The sequence below is a fragment of the Pimephales promelas genome, chromosome 16, assembly GCF_988280905.1.
Source record: "Pimephales promelas chromosome 16, fPimPro1.hap1.1, whole genome shotgun sequence".
Taxonomy (NCBI): domain Eukaryota; kingdom Metazoa; phylum Chordata; class Actinopteri; order Cypriniformes; family Leuciscidae; genus Pimephales; species Pimephales promelas.
Window position 1 is genome coordinate 14,785,143 of NC_142784.1, and position 16,677 is coordinate 14,801,819.

At 41.0% G+C, this 16,677-nt stretch overlaps 1 protein-coding gene across 1 annotated transcript in view; it reads right to left on the reverse strand.

Moving 5' to 3' along the window:
* Positions 1–492: 492 nt before the first annotated feature.
* The window catches only part of kirrel2 (kirre like nephrin family adhesion molecule 2), a 48,337-nt gene continuing 32,152 nt past the window's right edge, over positions 493–16,677 (reverse strand). The window contains exons 4-15 of the mRNA XM_039670570.2: positions 14,380–14,537; positions 12,685–12,835; positions 12,141–12,246; positions 11,771–11,919; positions 11,152–11,279; positions 8,415–8,541; positions 8,035–8,135; positions 6,001–6,199; positions 2,726–2,833; positions 2,408–2,517; positions 2,000–2,089; positions 493–1,743 (exon numbers count right to left, since the gene is read on the reverse strand). Coding sequence (XP_039526504.1) covers positions 1,246–1,743; positions 2,000–2,089; positions 2,408–2,517; positions 2,726–2,833; positions 6,001–6,199; positions 8,035–8,135; positions 8,415–8,541; positions 11,152–11,279; positions 11,771–11,919; positions 12,141–12,246; positions 12,685–12,835; positions 14,380–14,537 — 1,925 coding nt within the window. The 3' untranslated portion in view covers positions 493–1,245. The remainder of the gene's footprint in view (positions 1,744–1,999; positions 2,090–2,407; positions 2,518–2,725; positions 2,834–6,000; positions 6,200–8,034; positions 8,136–8,414; positions 8,542–11,151; positions 11,280–11,770; positions 11,920–12,140; positions 12,247–12,684; positions 12,836–14,379; positions 14,538–16,677) is intronic.

Consider the following 16,677-nt stretch of genomic DNA (forward strand, 5'->3'; position numbering starts at 1 on the left):
CACAAGGAACAAACAGATGAGAAGAAATGCTGAATACGTTCACGTACACACATCATCTGCATGCAACAGACAGGAGTGAATTTCCCAACAATTTGTACAGTCATTGAAGTGGCTTTAAGTGGATATGGACAGTACTGCATTTTTACTTGCTATTTCTTTTTCTGTTTTTTTTTTCTTCTTCTATGTAAACATGTTGGTGCTACCTGACAGTGTCAGCAATGTCAGCATGACATAACTGTCACCTTGGCACACTCTGTATTTAATAACATACAGTGGTCACGTAAAGAGGAACATTACAAGAGTATTACGGCACACTGCAAGACCGTGTGGTAATTTAGGTTTGCCGTACATATAGAAATTGTGGTCCCGAAATGGGCTCTACTCTGAACTCTGCAACAAATTCTTGAGAGCATAACTTAAAAACACCGCTCCTCTAAATTAGCTTCTTTGGGGATTGGCTAATCCTTGTTCCATCAATCAGACAGAAATACATTTTATGGATTTTGTCAATTTTTTATTATTATGTTTTAACCAAAGCATTCCAGATTCCAGTTTCCTGCACTGGTCCATTGAGGCTTTACATAAACACTCTCTTGAGAGCCCAACAGCCGTGCAGACTGCAGATTTCTCAGGGTGAGCGCATGCGCTCTTGCCTTCTGCTCCCCTGCTTTTGTGGATTGAACTTTGAGCCACTTTGTGTAGGCAAGACATGTTGTCATTGATACACAAATGTGCTTACAATTCCATCAGCATGCCAACAAACACATTTTTTTTTTTTTACTTTTTTTCTTATTTTACTTTTTATTTCACGTAATTTTGATTGTTTCAGCATAGTGTCATGGTCTTGTCCCCATTTACAAAGGTTAGTTCATGAGGGCACTTCTCCACAGCACTGCTCTCTCTCTCTCTCTCTCCAAGATCTAGAAGAGTTAGTGCTGGAGACATTTTGCAGAAATACAGTGCAACAAATTGACGGACAGTGTTCATTTCCCCTAAAGTTCAGCATTTGGGAAAAGAAAATCAGTCGCTTGAAGGTGACTTCTAAGCTTGAGTGGCACGTCGTAGTTCTTTCGGAGAAAAAAAAGTCTCTCATCGATCCAACATTCACTTTCAAGACGGCAATAAAGCTTTTCCGCCTCTTGTATCTCAGTTTAAAGTTTGCTTAACCCCTCCTGAAGCCAATTCAGAAGAATGTCCTTGTGACACTGATCATGCCAGACCCTCAGCGGGTCTTTTAGGGAGCCTTCACACATGAGTCTGCATGCGTTGCTGCGAGGGCCGCCCATAGTCCGACTGCTGTGACGACACCTGCGAGGATGCGTATGAGAAACGGGAGGAGCTAGATACTTTGCTGGCCTGGTCTGAATGCTCGTATCCGTCGACCTTTTCGAAGGAGGCGGGTTTGACGTAGCTTGTAAAGGCGCGACCGTAGGTGGCGGGCAGGTAGGCGGAGCCTGCGTAGACTGGCTCCTGGGGGTAGATGGTGGGAGTTTGCTGTTGTTGCTGTGGTTGTTGCGACTGCTGTTGCTCATAGGTGGTGCGTGTGGCAGGGGTTGTGGCGTAACGCTGGGAGAAGTCGTAAATCCGAGGCTGAGCGGACTGTTGGCCGTATAAGGGGCTCGGCGAGGGAAGCTGAGAGGGAGTGTAGACTGGGCGAGCATTAGGGACATATTCGGAGAAGCCGGTTCTCGTGATGTTGCGGTCCTCGTGAGCCCGCACATTGTAGTAGCCATTGGTGGGATCCTAGGACGAAAGAAAAAAAAAACCTCGTCAGAATATTTTTTAAATATTGTACTGAATTAAACGCATGCAAATGATTTAGCTACAGTAGAAGTTTGCGATTGATCGATAACTGTAGGCTTTCTTGAACATGATCCAAACTTGTAGTGTAATACAAATATGTTTTCAGCAAGTTAGTGTTATTAAGTACAATATTTCCCTCAATCCTTTTGCTTTTATCAGATTAACCATCAGATTCATGCTTTGTGAAATGTAATACCTTGATATCTGATCTCTCATCCTCCTCCTCCTCCAGTAGGTCGCTGTGCTCTGTGCGAGAAGTTCCCGGAGACTCACTACTGTTGGGAGCCTGAGAAAAGAACAGATATTTGGGTTAGAGACTGTTCAGTGTCTATGGCATTTGAAATGTCATACACTCGTAATTAATAGTGTCCCTAGCTCCTGGTCTTATTGTAAAGACATTATCAGTAGACATTTTTACTAAGTAAAATATAATAAATGACTAGATTTTGGCTGGCGTCGATTTAATTTTTATGTTTTCTTATTGCATATCCAATTTCCCTTGGGAATATGCAACTGTTCTTGTTTTTCCTGCTGTACGGCACTTGATGTAAAAGCTATTCCTATCTATAAGAATATTCTGTGCATTGGTTTGAGAGGGGCTTACCATAGGCTCCTTCACATCCTCCTCATCGTCATTTCCTCTTGCTGCGTTGTGGTCACTGTGTACGATTTGTACGCGGATGTCGCTCTTAGACAGACGTGTGCCCTTTTTGCCTGGGTGAGGAAATAGCGCAGTGTATAGAGATTAATGAAGTGAACGGTGGGAAGATTTCCAGAGAGGTGAAAAGGTCAACACTGCTCCAGGCAAAGAGGTGGCCCCATAATTAACCTCTTGTCTAGTTAGTTCGTTTGATTTCTACTGTATCATGTTTTTTGAGGAGAGAATAAGAACTCTCAGATAACATCTGACCTTTGACCTCACCTTTAGCAGTGTGGCGGCAGCAGATGGAAACCAGGGTGATGACACAAACGATGAAGACGCAGCCTCCGCCCACCGATGCTCCAATGATGATTAGCAAGGGGAGGGCCTCTATAAGGGAAACAGGTATTCTATTAAGACACTATCTCTTGAACACAATCCAAATTCAGGCTGCTCATGCATTTCACAGCATTACAAGGTCAGTCACAAAACAAGTGGATTTAATGATTTTACATTTCGATTTTATTGGTCTCATAGCTTAGTTTGTCCCTCTACAATTTTTGTCAATTTTATAGTAGAGCCCGAGCGATTAAGGATTTTGAAGACCAATACCGATACAAATATTTGTTGGTATATATCGGCCGATATTTTTTTATTAAACTTGTTTCTTTTATTGGCTAGTCTATGATGAGCCATAATTTAGCAATGGATAACGTCATACTGCAAATTGTAAAACACATTTTCAACATAACAGGCGAAGGAGAGATGATACGTCTCATTGCTATAACTGTCACGTGCTATTAAAGAAATACATTGTCAAAAGTTAAAAGGACAGTCAGTCAACTACACTGTTACAACGTAACGTAAAAAAATGAGCTACACGCATCAAAAGAATGAGAAGAAATAAGTGCAATGATGTAATTAAAAAACTGACAAGTTATAGTGCTGTCGATATATAAACCTAAGTTAGCATGCTAAATTACTAGCCCCGGCCCGGCAGGTGTCGTAATACCAGTTTCGGCCATGGGAGGCGGTATGCGGGCGGGCAACATTACCACCAGCCAAACTGCAATAGACGAGTAACTCGCGCGGCTTGTGTGTGTACTTGAACCTGATGTCAGTCGTGTGGAAAATACAGCCCACTACTACATTTCAGTTCAGGGAAGAGTTAAAAAAATGATTGGTCGACATTATGCATGAGGAATACATTTTGGTAAGTTGTAGCATACTGTGTCTTTCAACAGTGTTCGTGTTCTTTTTCCATTAGCTAGTAGAGATGATCGGTTCACGTGCGCTAGGGATCTGTCGTGTAACATGTACAAGCGACAAAACAGTATTTATTGTTTGAATTGCGTGATAAAATTGACCGAATCTGAGAGCTTAACTAACCTGTGTCTCACGGTGAATTCGTGAGAGTTGGCAGCTCTGAATGGCACTAGGTTGATCAACATCAGCGAATGCTGTCTGTCAAATTAATTCAAACTAACAATAAAAGTGTAATATGAACAAAACGAATAAAATAATAGCCCGCAGGCTTTTATTTTCCCATATCGTCGAAATGCACCAGCTTGTTTTTGAGACAGGCGTCTATGAGATGGTCTTCATCATTTAGTGTTGAGATGTTGTTCATTGAGTCTCTGATCTCTAAAAATCCCCAAATGCTCCACGTAAAACCTCGGTCTTCCAACCTTTTATTATCGTGTCAAATGATTTGAATAATATGCGGAGAAAGAGAGCAAAACAGCACTCGCTTGTGTTGTTTGAAGACGTGAGAGTGCGCGCGGCGGCGGCACAACACATTTTCTGGAGGTATACTGCCCCCATCTGTTATGGAATATGTAATATTTTTTGATTTTTAGTTCCAGATGGCACCTTTAACAGCAGCAAAACTGTACACGATAGTCACAAATTTTGTCATGCTAAAAATTTTGTCATTCGTGTAGAGTGCCCTCTGGTGGACAAACTATACAACTCCAACACTCATGACATGGTTGATGCGTGTTTCGTCTGTTTTTATTTTATTTTTGAAATATTCATTTATCTGCCATTATAACTGCCGATACCGATAGTTTGTAAAATGCCTAATATCGGCCGATAATATCGGCCTGCCGATAAATCGGTCTGGCTCCATTTTATAGATCTTAAATAGGGTATTTCTTTTCTTTTTGCTTTAAACTTTGGGGCTAAAGTATGACTCAGTGTATGACATGTTCTTGACAGTTATTTGTGAGATGATTTCATTTACATATTATCAAAAGATATCCCAGTCCTCCAGATGATTCAAAAAAGGCTGTCTGCTTGACAAATGCGTTCTCCCAGAAACTCTTTTTCCAAGCCACGTCCAAACTGAAGCGCAACATATAGAAATTCATCTAGTGTGATCTGCGGTGGCATCACAGGACCCAGCTATTGTCTCTAATCTCTGGTGGAAGAGGGGTAACCAGACCTGACATGCAGCGAGGCAGCCGACAGTAATCTAATTAGAGATTCCAGGAGATAGCACTGTCTGCCTCTCCAGAGACTTGGCTCTGCTGCCTTGATGCAAATTGCTGGCGAAGACCTTATTTTTGGTGTCTTCCAGTACAAAGGCTCAAGCCGTCTACAACGCTCTTAGTCTTATTTAAGCACATTTAAGATGGTGCACTGTGCATACAAAATGTAACGGTCAGTGAAGCGTCACATACCCATGTCGTACATTAGGTCTTGATTTAATTCATCCAGGCTCAAAATCTATATCTTTGTTATGGAACGAATGTATTCATTAAGTCGACCATCTCCTGATTAAATGATATTGATTTGGTGGTGTATAATTAAGATTAGCACAGGGTTGCAGGGTGTTTTGGGATGCAATCCCTCCATAGAGCGGACTTGAACTGGATTAAGCTTGTCATGACTAATCTTAAATAAAAGGCAAAAACTCTAAGGTGGACAAACCGTACAACTTACTGTCAGTGTTTTAAAATCATCCGTCCCTTAATGACTAAAGCAATGGTGCCAAACAGAGCTTGGCCCGTACCCAAATCTAAAACCCCATGCCACTTTTCTCACTTTACTTTCAGTTGTTTGCTTCTCAATCCTCCATTTTGCCTCTCCTGACCCAACATTTCTCAGAAAATCCCCCCAAACATTTCCTCGCTGATCTGCACTACCAGTCAAAAGTATGGACACACTTGACTGAATTTGAAGCTTAAAGGCATAAAATTACTTGTTAAACAAATATAAAGTGTGCCTATGTAAAACTTTCTTGGCAAAAAAAAACAAAAAAAAACAATCAATACTAATTTAATTTCAATATTTTTAAAAGCATCTCAACTCAGTGATTTAAAAGCATGTGCTGTCCACTTCAAAGAAGCTAAATTATAATGTAATTTTGATTTATTTAACAAAAATAATTAATTTGTTTGATCCCTACATCATTTCCATACTTAATTTCATGATTTAATGACCACTACCATTCTAAAAGGTGGAGCATAGTAATAGTAAGGAAATAGGTGTGTCCAAACCTTTGACTGGTACTGTATGTTTTACACAGGATAATATGACATGAGGACCCATACCTTGCTCTTCAAGAGTGACCAATGCTGTGCCTGTACCGAAGCGGTTCCAAGCAGTGCAGTTGTATCGAAGCTGGAAATCTTGGGCCAGAGTCTCTGAGAGAATTAGCGAGGAGAGGACCCCCTGGTCACTGTTTACTGTCTGCACGGAGAAACGACCAGAAGAGCCAGATGACAAGATCATATCCCCAAATGTCCACACCTGAGGAGGAAGAAACAACAAGGTGTAAGGTAAAGCGACAATCTTTTTCTCACACTTTAAGCAAGCATGAAATGTTTACAAACGGTTACAACAGTTACAAATGATTTTATTGATTTGATCATGAAAAGTTAAGAGGGATATTTGATATCAAGCAGAAAGTTTATTTATAACAATAACACGCACTGTGTGAATTATTTATACTATGACCAGGAACATGTATTAAGAACAAGGATCTCAAGGATCAGGATCGATTAAGTTTTTTTTGTGAATTTGTAATGTGATATATATATATATATGAAGAGTTCAGATGCAAAAGCCTCTAAATGCCATTTGAAATTTTCTTCTTTAATGATGATTTTTATCAAACTTGTATATTTAAGTTCAGTAATTTCACTTAAATAACAATTAATAGGTAATTATCATTGCCATATTTAAGTGAAAACACTGAACTTAATTATACAAGTTTGATAAAAATCATCATAAGAAGAAAATTTCAAATGGCACTTAGAGGCTTTTGTATCTGAACTCTTCATATATATATTTATATAGCTGTAGTAGTAGTATGTTGGAATCACTCAGTAGATTTAGATAATTGATTTTTTTACAATTTACATTTGAGCCCCTGATAAACTCTCTGCATATCCCTGTACTTGAAATTTGCACCAAGCTCTCTAAGAAAATACAAGTATCAGATCGGGACTCTATGTCGGCAGATTCAATATTCGGATCGGAGCAGGAGAACACAAAAAACCTGATCGGGACATCCCTAGTATTAAGTGAATGGGGTCCATTTTGATTCCAGGTTGACTTAAAACATTAAAAATTTGTAATGACTTGCGTCATTAAAAATTCAAGCCTAGTCCAACCAGCACAGCAACTAAAAGTGGCATTTTGAACATAAAAGAATTAAGGACATGGACATAAAAATTGTCAACCCAGGACATTCAGTGTCTTATAGAGTCAGATTACAATTTTTCTTATGCTCGCTGTCATGTCGAGTTGGTTTACCAACAGTGTTGTGCCTCGGCTTGCGAAAAAGAGCTTTGTGAGAAAGCGTGCGGGGAAGACAAGTAGCTCCTGTCTAGAAGAAGGTCAGTCTGAAATCTCAAAGCTACTCAGAGAGAGAGAGAGAACAAGCCATTGTTTCTTCCCTTCACCTTTCTGGCAAAGAGGTGAAATAGCATGTCAGAGAAGTCCTCCCTTGACTGGCCTGAGGTGAAGGAATAACAGGCAATAACACCCTGAATCCCCACCTGTCACTGTTTCCAGGATCAGATTGTTTTCCTCCTCTCTGATTCCATCTTTGCATCATTGCTTTCAGTTACCCTTGCTTCCATCTGTCTCTGTATCTGCTTCTCCCTTCTTCTCGCTGCCTTTCCAACTTAGACCCTAATTATCTACTGAAATGCCTACCCACGTACTAAGAGGTCATGGGAGGTCAGCGGTGCTATGCACTAATTGCTCGTCGTTGGAAAGGAGCCTAGAGGGCCGGAGGTCCTCTCTGCAGACCCTGGCATTAGTGCGGTTCGCCTCTGCACGCTTGAGGGTGGAAGAGGTGAGCTACACGATCAGCCCTCTCATCGAGCGCTCTCTAATAGGGGAACGGGGCTGTGTAGCCGCGCGAGTGTACATTCGTGTGGGTGTCGGATATGGAAAGAGAAACAGGAGCAAGGGAAGAGAAGCCTCGCATGAGATATTGGTGGAGGGAGCTTGAGCGTGTGATGTGCACACACACAGAAAGCACCTGCTCAAGGGAGAGGCTCACAAACAAGCTTGTCAGGAAAAAGGCTAGACTAAGCAAACACACACACAGAAATAGGAGAAAGTATACTTACAATCTTGTCAGGAGGAGGGCTGCTACCAACCAGACACTCCAGCTTGCCCTTGGAATGCTTGACGGCCTGCTGCGTGGCCTCAGCCGTGATGATGGGAGGGCCTGAAGTGTTTGTGTGAGAGAGAAACAGAGATGAAGAGAAATCGTACTTACTAAGGATGCTAATGAAAACAAAGAAGACCGAGCTGATGGTCCTTGTGCACTAGACTAACTGCATGAGTCATGCACATAAATATAAAGCTCATAAATTGAAGAAGCAATTCACTGATTAATAGTAAAAATTGCAGCTTTTGTTCCAAACCCTAGTCAAAGAATCCACCTCATGGTTTTGTATCATGAATACAATCCAACAAATGAAATAAAAAGACAGAATTTGGTTACCATTGACAGTTAGAGTTACGTCTCTCTCGGCCACACCGATTCGAGGCACGATGGCTTTGCATGTGTACGTCCCAGAATCCTCTTGGGTGACTGCCTTCAACTGCAGGGTGTTACTATTGCTGAGCACCTGTTAAATAAAACGAACAAGAATAGCCTGTGTTCAGACCTGTTGCTAAACCAAGACATTTCTCATCAAGTGACCACAGATATGGAGCTTTTCCAGTACCAGCTCGACTCGACTTGGCTCGGCTCAGCTCGCTTTTCGTTCCGTTTTCCATTGCCGCCACAAATAGTACCCGGTCGTCATAGCGACGCTTTTCGTTCCTCGTTGCCCTATCAAGCTCTCGCTGGATCCTCTCTTCGGCCACCAAACAATGGAAAGTCTGCACCTCCTCGTTTGACCACGGCGTATTCTTCCGAGGTGCCACAATAATAGTAACTATCTCTGGCCAAACTATTTAAAAATAGCGAGGTTATTCTGGATACTCCATCTGGCGCGTGTAATGATGACGCAGTGAATGGTGACGATTCTCTCTGACCAATCAGCAGTCGGCATTGTTTTCACGTGACATTTTAGTATCGCCTTAGCTCGCTCAGAACCTCGCCGAAGGTGGTACAAAAAAATGTATCCGAAAGCAGGAACAGGTACAACTTACACAGTGGAAAACCAAACAAACTGAAAACCGAGTCGAGTCGAGCTGGTACTGTGTAGTGGAAAAGCGCCAATAGAAACATCAGGTAAGAGTTTGCCACAAACCACATGTCAATAATTTATACCAACAGAAAGAGAAAACGTCTGTATGAAAGTGCCTGTCTATATGTTTGTAATATTGATGTTTTTTTCACTTCCTGTTAAAGTCTTATGTTTCTAGCAAGTTGTGGAATAAAAATCATTACAGAAAGTCAATATTTCCCCAGGATAATTGGGAAGATTGTGACACACGGCATGATTTTTTTGTTTGTTCCAGACAGATCAAGCCATGGCCCTCAGAGATGGCCCCATTAGCACCACTCATCCATTTTGTAGTTTGTGGATCACACAAGAGAAAGACCAATGCCACCAATACCAAGGGGAAAGCATTGACTCCGCCTGTAATTTCGTCTGCAGCAATCTTAATTACTGTCTAAAGCGCTCCAGCCTGGGTCCTCTGAGTCAACCGACTGCTCTAATTAAACCTACTACAATGGCAGAGCAAAAATTTCCAGAGTGTAAGCAGATCCTTGTGCTCCTTCGCCTCTAGTGCACACACTGTGGTCACTTGTTAGAAGCCATCATTAGATTGATCATTAGAGCACCCTCTTCCCCTTCCCTTCCTTCCCCTCTCGACGCCGCCAAACTGTGATTAATCCGTTTAGCACTCGCCTCGATTTTTCATTCGCCGGCACTCATCGAATTAGCCAATTAATCCATATCTTGTGGCGATGAAGTAAACGCTCTACTTGTGGATCAGATCGGCCCATACTCAGGAAGGGCAGGGTGGAGGGATGTAGTCATGGCAAAATTAACTGATTGCCTCATCAGAACCTTCTGGCTTTTCAGCCTTGGCCTCCCACTCTCTCTTTTCCTTTCCTCTCTCGCTTTTTGTTTGCTTTCTCAGGCTCTTTATGAAATCTGATTAAGCAGCAGCAGAGAAACACTTACAGCAGAATGGGCTGATGCATTTCACACCCCTTCTGGAGATAAACTTTCATTTTAGGCTAGCAATCACTTTATCCATTTGCCATATTCTTGTAAATGCACCGTAAACAGAAATGCCATCCATTAACCATCCAGCACTGAGCAGAAAATCATTTGATCTTTTCTCTACAGACAGGGGTTAAATTGGGATGGAGGTGGGTGGGGGAAATGTGGTGTTGATTTTGGTGCCATAAAAAAATTAGATATGACTTGAATGGACGGATTGGGCGGTACTGCCCAAAATGACATACTTTTAAAAATGTGTACTTATCTTAAGTACTTAATGTGTACTTAAACTATTCATGATAGAGGTACAGTATTTTTGCCGTCTTCCTCAGATTCCGCTGAAAACAGTGATAACCGAATACCCGGCTTATATACAGACCGTCAAAGACCAGTGAAATCGATGTTGTTTGGCAGATTCACGAGCAACAACCAATGGAAAAATTGCCGATGGAAAAATGTTTTTCTTACCCAATCAGGAGAAGGTTACCATGAAGTATTTAAGCAAATCGGAGGACTCTCAGAGTGGAGGAGACGACAAAAAGCGAGTATAAACGAGGCTTTACGGAGCGAGAGAGTGATTTTCAGAAATAAATGACAAAAATCGAATTTCCGTTTTTGAAATTCTCTAGTATATTGTACATTTTTCACTCATACTTCCTTTATAAACACATTAAATGCATGCTTTTGTTAGCTTAGGGTCTTCTGAATCCATAGATACCAAACACATAGTGTTCTATCCATCTCCATTACATGTAGTTTATGAGCCCAAATGTCAAAAATAGAGAAAACAGAACAAAAAGGGCTTAGTCCCCAGAGGGTTAATATACTGGTTTATGTAATGAACCTTTTTTTGAGTTAATAACTTACTAAATGGAATATGTGTACCGGATCAAACAAAAACTGGGCTGGAAAAAACTATGGATTGTCAACCAAAACAAAAGGCGTTCTGAATCATTGCGACTCAATCATTCCATAGCCTAATGGAAATCAAATTAAACCTATAGCTTGATGGTATGCCATATTTAGAAAGAAGAAGAGAAGAGGTCAGCATACCACACTGGATCCTTGTTTGGTCCAGGCCAGAGTGAGGGGAGGGTTGCCCGTCCACGAACAAGTGAAAGCAGCATCCATCCCTATGTCCACTGTCTGGGGTTTTGGTTCTGTCAGCAACCTGGGACCAACTGCAAATTAAAGATGTGGATTCATATTGAGTTCTTGAGTGTTTTTGTGTGCACAAAACAGGAATGAAGCCCATTACACTGTTCTCATCTGCAGTCTTATTAATGGAAATATGCTAGAATACAAGTAGGAAATAAAGGTCACTCCTAGAAGAGATTGTGGGAGGTACGGTGCGTATATTTCAATATTTTTGATGGAAAAAATATGATTGTGTTTACCTCCTTATATATGAAAATGTATCATATATATTGCCACGTTTACAATATTTATGAGGTTGATTATACCTAACATTATGCTATTGATTATACCTATACATTATATCAATTAATAGACACTTCATTTCTAAAACATCCACATGAAGACCAAAAGACATGGCCCAAACAAAAAAGGTGAGTAGTATATCTAGCACTTTTAATACAATGCTACAACAAACTCTACATCTCTAAAATCCTGACCAATAGAGCTTTGTTTTCTTTGACAGAAAACTACTCACATTGTACATCCACCAAGGTGCTGACATTAGTACTTCCTACTGAGTTGGACACCTCGCAGGAAACTGGGTCTGTGAAGTAAGAGTGATCTACGGTCACCTCCAGGCTGTCGCCATTGGCCTCTGAGATAGGAATCCCACCTTTGGACCATCTGTTTGAAATATGGTGATGAAAATATATCCAGTTATTCGATTAAATTCACCATAAATCTTCTTAGTGATGTTGCTACCTTTACATTGAAAACTATTATTGACATCAAACATTGGAGCAACTGTGATCTGTAATTTATATATCCAATTCGGGGTTTACCCTCAAACCCAAATCTGATGGAGTGGATAATCTGGGATTAAATGTGATATTAAATGTGCTTACCTGTAACCTGTGATCTCAGGGTTGGCAGAGGCAGAGCAGATGAACAACACTTTCGCTCCCTCCATCACCGTCTGAGGCTGAACAGACAGAGTCACAGACGGAGGATCTGGAAGGGAACATGCAGGATTAGATTCACTGCAGCAATAGAGGCTTTACAAATCCTTCCCAATGACTTTACTTCAAAGCTCCAGGTGTGTAAATCTAAGTCAAAATCCTTTTTTTTTTTTAAATCCATTTCCCTGTTCAATTACACATATTCTTTTTACCATAAAAAAACTGCTTATCTATAGACAATTGCACAGTTTATTGCAAACATATACAAACCACTTCTCATATTTATAGAATCACTAATCTTATTCTGAAATATTGCTCTCTCCATGTTATTTTTTATTGTGACAAAACATTTTTTACGTGTTAAACTTTTTCAAAACACTAAGTAGCCATTGTTGTTTTCAAGCGTTCAATACAAATGCAAAATGTGGCCTCTACCTGCAAAATTAAAGCACTATAAACAAAAAAAAAAGAATATATAAATAACACTCACGTTGAACATTGATGGTAACCGAAGTTTGGCGACCTGCGGGGGCGGCTGGGTTTAGGACCCTGCAGGTGTAGGTACGTCCAGAATCGCTGTCCTCAGGCACCATGGGTAGCAAGCTAACCGCTGTTTCTCTCTTTCCATCCTCCATCAAAGTCTGAAAAGACAGTAATGCAGTGTGAAAACAGTAAAAAAAAACTGAGACCGTATCAGTGCTGGTGGAACAAATTGCTGTTGCTCTCTGAAATTAGAATGCCTCAATGAAATGTTCTGAAAATAATGCAGCTCTTAAACCTAACTGTAATTTCTATTACGTGCGACAGCCTTTGAATTCAAATAAGAAGAGCCATTTGACAGACAGGATGGCCACTGAAATGTTATTTCGCCCTAATGGTCGGTGTACTTCAGATACCGAACCCAGCTGTTTCTCTCATCTTGTTATCACTGTTAAAATCACACAGACATGATAATCCTAATCTAATTGTCCTATATTTCCTGATGCAAGTCCTAATTTAATAAGGAATTCCCATGATGCCAGTAATCCCATTTGAGCTCAAGTCTGTGCCAGCACTGTAGGTTGAGCATTGCAGAGAATTAAAGCCGCCATCAGTTTAGCGTTTAGCGAGGCAGGTGTGCGTTTGTGTTTTACAACGCTGCCGGGACCATTCTGCCATTTAACTCGTTTTCCCAAAGATCTGTCTATCAGCTCTTCCTGCTGCACATCATCTTCGGAATCTATTTATTGTGTGAAAGAAATCAATACACCTAAGTAGGGAGAGGTGAATTGTGCCGCGATGAAACTACAAGACAGAGTTTTGGGGGTGTTTGGAGGGGGGAAAGACAGTGCTGTACTGGGGCAGGAGCATTATGGGAAGACAGTTCCCTGGAGAGCCTGGGGCGAATCGATGGCAGGTCACACGCTTAACCTCCGACGCGCTGAATGCATTTTCACGCTAGATCGAGTCGCGATGCCGCCTGTCATCAGCCTGTCCTTTTATTATTGCTCATCTGCTCCGTCAACCTTTTTCACATTCCTTCACTTTGTTCTTTGTGTCTTCATGTGGCTTTCCGTTTCATTATTTTTTTTTGTTTCAAATCAAAATGGCTTTGAGTTTTCTACCTCACTCTTAAACAAGCTTCTCCCGTGTTCATTTTTCTCTCATCTACTTTCAGTTCCATCTGTCTTTCTTTCTCTCCTCTTCCCTCGATTCACTGCTCACTTTCCCCCCCCTTTAAACGTGTCGTTTAGTGTCATTTAGCGTGGTCAGGGAGCATGACAAATGTGACACTTTCGCAGTTGCACCCGGTTCATGCTCCAACGCACTTCCCATTGTGTTTCGACATTGTTGTGGCTGATTTCCCCTCCTCTTCCTCTCTCTCTCTCCCTCCTTTGCTCTTTCTCTCTCAGCGGAAACTGTATCAAACGCTTATGCCTGTCTGAGCTTTGACATGCTCCAGTTATGCTCGAGTATTAGAGCAACAGCGAGAGTGAGAGAAAATAGAGGCACAAAAGGAGGCAGCTTGCGGTGGGGTGATGAGGATGAGACATACAGAGATTGAATTCGAGAGTTTTTGCAACTTTGCTCGTGCACTGTGAGATAGAATTTATGTGAAGGACAGGTAAGAGGCAAGACAGATATCCTAAGTTGTAATCAGCCATAGTGACTGTCATGCCTGTCAGTAATGTGTCGACAGCCTCACCTTTGAGTAGATGGCATCGTGCATTATCTCTCCATCTCGGTACCAGGTAATTTCTGCGGCGGGTTTGGCTCCGGATGCCCGGCATGTCAGGTTATGAGGGGTGTGAGCTTTCAGTCGAACAGCTGGCCCTCCTTCTACTACTGGATCTGAAGGTGGCACTGAAAAAAAAAAAAAACAACAACTTTTTTTTTAATTTGGGAGAAAAAAAAAACACAATTTCCACCCAATTAGCCTGAAATGTGCAGGTGTCAAATCACTATGGGAACCCACAAGTGGCTTGTTGAAGACATTGTGATAAACCTGGCAATGACCAACGTGAGACTTGGATTTGTGAGAATAAATATTAAAAATGATCCAATCTTCATCTTTGCATTCTATTGATGATACATTGTTTATTTTACACAGTATGACGGCATATACTTTATGTTTTTGAAATGAATATTTTGTTAGAAACCCAACATAGTTAATCAACATAACAATGTTAAAGGAGAACTCTGGTGCAAAATGAACCTTTGGTCTAATAAAACATCGGTACCTAGTCAATCGTTCTCTGAGATTTGTTTTCATGATATTTTTTATCTCTAAAAACTATTTAGCGTATAATGCTAGTATATGGGGCATAGAATAAGTAAATATCGCTCGTTAATACCACTAACAAGGCTCAAAATAGCCCCACACTAACACAGTAACATAATGAGGGTCCCTACATGCAAAACAAAGCATTGAGAACTTTGTAAGTGTACAGAATGTTTAATAAGAAGATGCTTTATAAAGACAGTTCACTTCGTGTATACAGACAGGAGCCATCTTAGAAAATAGTCTCGACAAGTCGATCCCCGAACGCTGTTCATACAGTTCAGCTCACTCAGCACGAAGTTCGTGGTTTGACTTGTCGTGACTGTTTTACAAGATGGCTCCTGTCTGTATACACGAAGTGAACTGTCTTCATAAAGTATCATCTTATTAAACTGTCTGTACACTTACAAAGCTCTCAATGCTTTGATTTGCATGTAGGGACCCCTTATTATGTTACTGTGTTAGTGTGGGGCTATTTTGAGCCTTGTTAGCAGGGGCGTGGTAGTGGGGGGAAAAGTGGACCTGACTACCCAGGGCCCCGTCTAGGGAGAGGGCCCTTTAAAATCCCACCAATTTTAAAAAAAAATTTTTTTTTAAACCTAATTAGAATTAATTGGGCCCTCCAATTGATGTCATTAATAATAATTTTTAAAAAAATATTGACCAAAATGAACTCAGTGCCAGACACTCTGGACCCCCTTCCAATTGGTTTAGTCCGCAACGCGTCGACCGCCCATAGACGCAGCGGGCGGCAAACAAGTAATAACGCAGTGAGCCTAGCCTGTAACGGGAGCCTGATCTGATCATGCTGTGCAAAAAGCCCAAATCGGGCTTTAAAAAAAAGAAAGAGAGGAAAGAAAAAGATAGGAGGCAGAATGCGGGGAAGCAGCTGATGACTGCTTTCTTCCCAAAAGGTGAACTGAGTTTGCTATATGCACCTAACGTTACATCCAATTAAAGTTAACGTAACTTAGTCAACTCCAGACAGCTGCTGCTAATGCAGGGTTCCAGACTGCGACCAAATTGGTCTCATATGCGACCATTTTTTTGAGAATTTGATTGTGCGAGTTAAAATTGTATGTGGTCGCGTCGCATACGAGTGGACGCTCGCGCAAAAGAACACCGACCGTTGTATCAGCTGCTGCAGACTGCAGTCCGTAACTTATGTTCAAATCGAACGAGTAGGCTACATCATGAACCCATTTTCCAAACCGTGTTTTTGACTTATCCTGAATCACTACGCCTGTTATAAGTGTTTATATTCGGACTATTTTTTTATCCCGGATTCCCGGGGTTGACTCGGATGCGAAGTTGCCCAGTGACTGCGTGACTCGCCATAGACATTAATGGAGAGAAGTAGCTCCGGCAACAGTGTTCTTCCGCAAGACACATAGACGTCACGCGCGCATTGCACACTGATGGTGGAACACGCCAATTACGAATTCATGAATAAAAATATAAAAATGAAAATGTCTCAGGAAACAAATTATTACAAAATGCAGGAGGAAGGAGTGTGAGATTTCTGATTTTTGAACTAACTTATAAAATTTGATAACGAAAAATCTGTTTTAGCTTGTTGTAATACTCTAATCTTTTAAAATGTAATGTACATTTGAATGTTTAATGATTTTTAAAAGATAGAAATATGATGCTAATAGAAAAATGACAGACACAGAAGATTATGATTCAAATGTAAATAGATAGATTGAATGTAATTCAAAT